Raw genomic sequence first — 6,760 nt, 5'->3', positions numbered from 1 at the left:
AAAAGTGTTTTTGTGGATGCCTCTCGTGGTTTGGGGATATATGGGATTATATAGGCGAAAGAATTAGGTCAGGAGGTGCACGGGGGGCCCACAAGGGTGGGGGCGCGCCCTCCGTCCTTGTGGCCGCCTCGTGGCTCCTCCGACTTCATCTCCAAGTCTCCTGGTTGTCTTCTGGTCCAAGAAAAATCATCGCGAAGGTTTTATTCCATTTTGACTCCGTTTGGTATTCCTTTTCTGCGAAACTCAACAACATGGAAAAACAGGAACTGGTACTGGGCACTAGGTTAATAGGTTAGTCCCAAAAATAATATAAAATAGCATATTAATGCATATAAAACATCCAAAACAGATAATATAATAGCATGGAACATTCAAAAATTATAGATACGTTGGAGATGTATCAGAGACTAGACTGATAGTAATAGTAGTGTGCCTTCAGTTGAATAGAGTTGGCCTTTAGGTGATCAATATGTTTTTGATTAGTAGCTGCAATACAACCCCATATTTTCCAGCCAGTTCCACTTTCCAGATTTATTTATGATGCTTATGGTGTCCCCCTTTTATCTACACTACGATCTGCCTACTGGCTTTGTGCCGTACTAGCAGTACTCCATCCTTCAAGCTAAACTACATCCCACTCATATTTCCAAAGCTGATATTTAATTGGTCAGCTAATGTTACTACATGAGTTTTGAAATGCATGTGCGACACACATAAAGACATGAGGGAATACTATTTCTTTGTGCACTCACATAATCATGGTTTGGCAATAAACTTTCTTTACAGTATATTATGAACTTATCATCTGAAACTATCCTTACTTCTGGATCTCCCAACAGGGAGCCTATTTGTTGTGTAGTTGTGCCAGATTATATTAATGTATGCACCAAATTCAGCACACATGGGCTTTCTTATAAGAATCCAGTGATAGCACACAAGGATTTACAGGGATCCCCTATTATATTAGAATACCTTTTGTATTATAAAGATAATCTCACTACTATTTATGTTTTCATGCTTCTCAGATATTGAACATGATCACAATGATTATGAGAATGCGCACATCAGAAGAATATTGCAGAACATTGATTGAGTTCCATTCTGGATGCAATGAAACCCACACGCTCCCCACCTACAGATTCGTGTTCAGAATATGATCCTAATGACTATTCTGCGCTCAGGGAGTTAAAGGCAGATGACATATCCTGTTCACCCAACATGGTGCCTGATCTAATTTGGCAATGTTTTACTGGTTGCACATACCTAGCATAAGGTGTCTTGCATTTCTTCTTTCGTTGCACCACCATCTGCTTAGTTTGCTCATCCATTATCAATACCTATTCCATTTGTCATCATACCATGTTTTTCTATTTAAATACTGTTCTTATGTATCAGACATCCAAAAGAAAGAAGGTGATTGCAGGACCTGAAGGAGTATGGCAAAGTCCTTGAAAAAGGTGGTATATGACTAGTGGGTCCAGTTACATGCTAATTGTGCTTGGTTGAACTGGCCTACGGGATCCACAGGACAGTTACTTGGTTAGAAAACCGACACTTTAGTTAACTCAGTTTGGTTTAACTAATGTAAGTGGGGCCATGTGTCAGTGACTCAGTGGTCTGGTTTAATTAACTAGGGCAGCCACGCTAGCGGCTAAACGCATATGGCTAAGGAGCACAGCGGTGGATCACCATCCGGCCGATTCCGGCGACAGAAGCATGCGCTGCTAGCACCGCTAGACCCAGCGTAGAGAGATGCGTCCGGTAGTGGCCTTGATTGGTGCTGGGGTGGACCAAAACATCGACTGCATTGTGAAAGGCGGCCAACAGAGTTTGGGTTTTGTCGAGGATCGTGTTTGAGCTTGTTTTGGTTTGATCTAAAGGGTGAAAAGGTCCATAGGGTGATCTAGAGCACGTCGGTGTCACGTGCACATGCAGGTGAGCACGAGAAGGTCATGTTCATCGAACACGGCGGCAGTGAGTACTTTTAGACAAAGGTCTCGGATCTGCTTGGGCTTGGGTGGAGGTATTTGTCTCTATGGTATTGATCACGACGATAGTGTATTTGGGTTGTTTTATTTCATCCCCTCATTGGGATGTTAGGTCAACTACAACGCGCCGACCCAAATGGGCGCGGGTTTTGCCAGTTTGGGTTGGCATTTCATGCTTTTGTTTGCCCCAGTTCGTGTTTGGGTTGGTAGCGCACCTGATGCGCCGATGCATTTTTTGTTCGCGCGACCATATTTTTGCTTTCTGTTTTTCCATAAATATCAAAAACATTGCCCAAAGTTCACATCAATTCAACCAAATACAAATATCAGAGTTTCATATCTTAAATAAATCTCATATTTACAAACCAAATAAAATTTGAATTGTCACAAATACATTTGAAAGAAAAAACAGGGCAGACATCTATTGGTTTCCTAGGTGAGGCCACATATGCCAAATCAAATCATCTTGTAGTTGAATGCGAGTCTCCCAATCACACATTTGATGATAAAATTTGGTGAACTGTGCAAACATTGCGGCTCCTCCATGCTCAGGCACTACATTTTTCCCCGTGAAATTGAAACCCCTGATTGAAGATTTCGTCCCTATGATCATGTTGTGCATGATCACACAAGCAGTCATCACCTCCCACAATTTCTTGGTGCTCAAAGTTCTAGCAGGATACTAAACGATGGCCCATCGAGATTGAACAAACCAAAAGCACGCTCCACATCCTTTCTAGCACTCTCTTGTTCTTGGGAAAATCGCTGCCTCTTCCCTCCTGTGGGGTTGGAGATTGTCTTGACAAGAGTAGTCCACTGAGGATAGATACCATCAGCTAGGTAGTATACTTTGTTGTAGTGGTGGCCATTGATCTCAACATTAACCTCCAGGCAGCTGCCTTATACAAACCTTGTGAAGACTAGAGAGCGCTAAAGCATGGTGTTGCCATTGTGAGAGCCGACCATGCTGAAGAAAAAGTGCCAAATCCAGAGATCTCGTAAAGTCATGTCCTCAAGTATGACAGTGCAAGCTTTCTCATGGCCCTAAACTGCCCCTCCTAAGCAGAAGGGCAGTTCTTCCACTCCCTGTGCATACAATCTATGCTACCAAGCATCATTAGAAAGCCCATATCGGCATTGATCGCCAACAAGCAGGATATATCTGCAACAGTTGGTTGTCTTAAGTACTCCTGGCCACATACTGCTACGACAGCCTTGCAGAATGTTTACATGGATTCTAGGCATGTGGACTCGTGTATGCGGACATACTCATCACCAAGATCACTGGGTATTCCGTATGCAAGCATCGGAATAGATGCAGTGCATTTCTGATAAGAGCAGAAGACAACCTTCCCCGGGGCATCCTCCTTGCATTTGAAATAGTTATCATACGCCAACACCCCCTCCCGGATACGATTGAACACATGCCTAGCCATCTGGAAGTGGCCCGAAATAGGTTGTGTTTGAAGAGTGGGTCAGCAGACTCAAAGTAGTCCTTCCAGAGTAGGCAATTGCCGCTCTCTCTTTTGCGATTCAATGTCGGAGTATGTCCCGGCATCAAGCCCCTAAACACCAGTTGATGTCTACTAACGTGGTCATGGACGACCAAAAGTAGCAACCACAATATCCTCATTGTCGGACAACGAATCATTCGAATAGCGAATGAAGTTGTTGAAAAGGTACTCATCGCCACTATCCATTTGTACCTTGCGGACGAAACGTCGAACACCTTATGGGCGTGGAGGTAGAAGCCAGCCAGTGAAGAACTCTGCATCTCTCCCAGACCAGGAAGTAGGCCTGTCGGCGTGGAGACGACCATGGCGGCAACCAACGAGCGAGGAGGCCGAGCTTGGAGTGTTGTCGGCGGTGGCAGAGGCGAGGGGGTGTCGTGGTCATCGGGGTGCTACGACGGCGACAAGAGCGGCTGTCGGGTGAGGTGTGCTGCTTAGGGGGAGGGGGTTGTGAGTGCGGGCGGTGGCCTGCGCAACGTCCAACCCGCCGGAACTTGGGACGGCGGCGAGGGGTGGTGGCCGTGTGCGTTGGTGTCGATGGGAGAGGGGCGGTAAATGGCCAATGTGCCACTGATTGGCGGACCAAGGGGAGGATGAGGGTGGGCGTCGCGCGCGTCCGCTCTGTGTCCGCACCGATGCAAACCCGGCTCAAATTTGGGCCTGAAATGGGTTGCGTGTGGACAAAAAGCGAACACTCGTCCGTTTTGATCAGCATGTTGAATTGTGTCCGTTTCGACTCAAACAGACACGCGAGTATAGTTTGGATCGGCGTGGCATGTTGGAGTTCCTCTTAGACAGTGAGACTCGTGTGTGATGTGTAGTTGTGGCATGTCACCACCGACGCGTTGCTCCCTACCGCCTAGGACATGCCCTGCCACATCAGGGCGGAGGCCACGAGTGCTCCTCCCGGCTGCCAGCAAACTCCTCCCTCCTGTGATCTTATTTTGGCCCTCTCGCTTCTCCACGCAGCCAAACGACCCCTGCTACTTCATCTCCCAGGTCCCATCACGGCAGCGTCATCGGACCCCGGGTGTATCGTCCATATGAATGCCGTTCGGCGGCAGCGTAGAGCACGCTAAGATCTGTACCATGACATTCGCCCTTATCTGCTTCTCGGGTTCGGTTGACTACACGTGTAAACCAAGCAGCAGGAGGGTCGTCCTCTTCGAACTCGCTGGCAGCTGGCCTAGAGTCGACAGTCTCAAGGACGATGCGTCCCCTACTGGCCCCGTGACAAGCGAGGCCCAGTAGCCGCTTTGGCCTGTGTCATGGGGCTTGTTCCGCTTCGAGAGGATTATAGCCTATGTATATAACTTCTCGTCAGGGATTCGTTTTCTGAGTTGTATACGGTTGTGTTCTTTCAACGGAAGTCGACACGAGCACGAGATTGGATGTTGAGAAGGTCCAGAGGTGCAGCTATATGACCCGACAGGGAATTTGATTTAGACGTAGGCTTGCAGGCACACATAGCATTCCAGCGAACAGACGTACGAAACTGAAACGCTCGTAGCCTTTTCATTCATTCCTAGGCGACCCTAAAAAAATCATCAAAGTGAGACGAAACCAAAAATATCAGATTGCTTTATTAGTAATATATAGGGGTATATTATATTACCCATGAGATCAAACAGTAGTTAGCGATATAATTGATTGGTTTGTGGGGTGTAGACATCACATGGATAATTAGTTTGGCTAAAAAAAGGAGAGGAGAGGAGGAGATTGCTAATTTGGGCGCGGCAATCTCTCCTGGCCTCTCACCCTAATGCTAATTTGGATCCCGCATCTTCACACCACACCACAATCTCTCCTCCTACGTACTGAACAAACCCACCAATGCAAGACACGAGTAGCAACAATGGCAGTGCATCAGTGCACAGTGGCGCTCTTTGTGGCTGTCACCCTCATGGCGGGGCCAGCCTTCTCGTACGCTGTCGAAGCCGGCTCTGCCCTGGCCGGGGCACAACCAAAGGCCACGACCGAGGAGCAGAAGCTAATTGAGAAGGCCAACAACGCTTTCAAGGCGGCTGTGGCGGCCGCAGCCGTGGTCGCTCCAGCGGACAAGTACAAGACATTCCAGACCACCTTCACCATGAACTTTGGCTGGTCTATCGGAGGGATCACCGGCACGTTCAACTTCCAGGCCACTTTCACCACCAGGATCGCCTTCGCTCAGTTGACGGCCTACCACTTCGCCAAGGGCGCTACCCCGGAGGCCAAGTATGACGCCTTCGTGGCCATCCTCAGCGAGTCGCTCCGCATCATTGCCGGCATCCTTGAGGTCCACGCCGTCAAGCCCGCCGGCGAGGAAGTCAAGGGGACGATCCCTGCCGACGAGCTGAAGGCCATCGACCAGATCGACACTGCCTTTAGGACTGCAGCCACCGCCGCCGATGCTGCCCCAATCAAGGACAAGTTCGTCGTCTTCAAGTCCGCCTTTAACAAGGCCATCAAGGAAACCACAGGCGGTGCATACGGGGGCTACAAATTCATCCCCGACCTCGTGTCCAGCATCAAGAAGGTCTACGGCATCACTGTTCCCAATACGCCCAAGGACAAGCTTTTGGCCTTTGAGTCCGCTTTGAGCAAGACCATCCTCGCCATGGCCGCTGCCGCCACCGCCCCTGACACTCCCACTGCCGCCACTTCCACGGCAACCGTCACTCCCACTCCTGAGAAATCATAAGAAAAGGCTTGTCTTCTATTATTTAAGAGATGATCTCTTAGCACAATATGTCTCATAATGTTTTTAGAAATAGCTAGTTGTTGAAGATAAGGCTAAGATATAACCCATTGTATGCGTATTTTTTTGTCATCTTTAAATTACATGCAAAACTTAAAATAATTAAAACTGTCTTATCAATCATTGTAGATGCCCTTAGAGCATGTACAATAGTTTTATCTTAAGAATGACACGTAGGATAAATAATGAGGCGGAGGAAAGAGAAATCATAAGAAAATGATTGTCTTCTCTTATTTAAGAGAAGACAATTGATATTTCTTAGCACGCACCATATTTTTAAGAATAACTAATTATTAAAAGATGATTCATTGTAGATATAATTTTTTTTATCATCTCCAAATTATATACAAGACTTAAGATAAGACTATCTTATCAACCATTGTACATGCCCTTATCACACAGCAAACTGCATTTAAAAATTGACGTAGAACCAATCCTATGCCAAGGTGTTCGCGCAAACGTAACCGACAGAGGATGGGGAGTCGCTGCAAAAACGCCCACAGCTAACGATCGTCAGTTAG

General features: G+C 47.2%; 1 protein-coding gene across 1 annotated transcript; it reads left to right on the top strand.

Annotated features, from left to right (window-relative positions):
• The first annotated feature begins 5,354 nt into the window (after positions 1–5,354).
• On the top strand, positions 5,355–6,182 carry LOC109764285 (pollen allergen KBG 41-like). Its single transcript, XM_020323158.3, has one exon. It carries the CDS (start codon positions 5,355–5,357, stop codon positions 6,180–6,182), a length of 828 nt encoding a protein of 275 aa, XP_020178747.1.
• Positions 6,183–6,760: the final 578 nt, after the last annotated feature.

The sequence above is a fragment of the Aegilops tauschii genome, chromosome 4 (genome assembly GCF_002575655.3).
Source record: "Aegilops tauschii subsp. strangulata cultivar AL8/78 chromosome 4, Aet v6.0, whole genome shotgun sequence".
Classification (NCBI taxonomy): domain Eukaryota; kingdom Viridiplantae; phylum Streptophyta; class Magnoliopsida; order Poales; family Poaceae; genus Aegilops; species Aegilops tauschii.
Note: the sequence above shows the minus strand (reverse complement) of the source record. Positions and strands in the feature narration are given on the sequence as shown.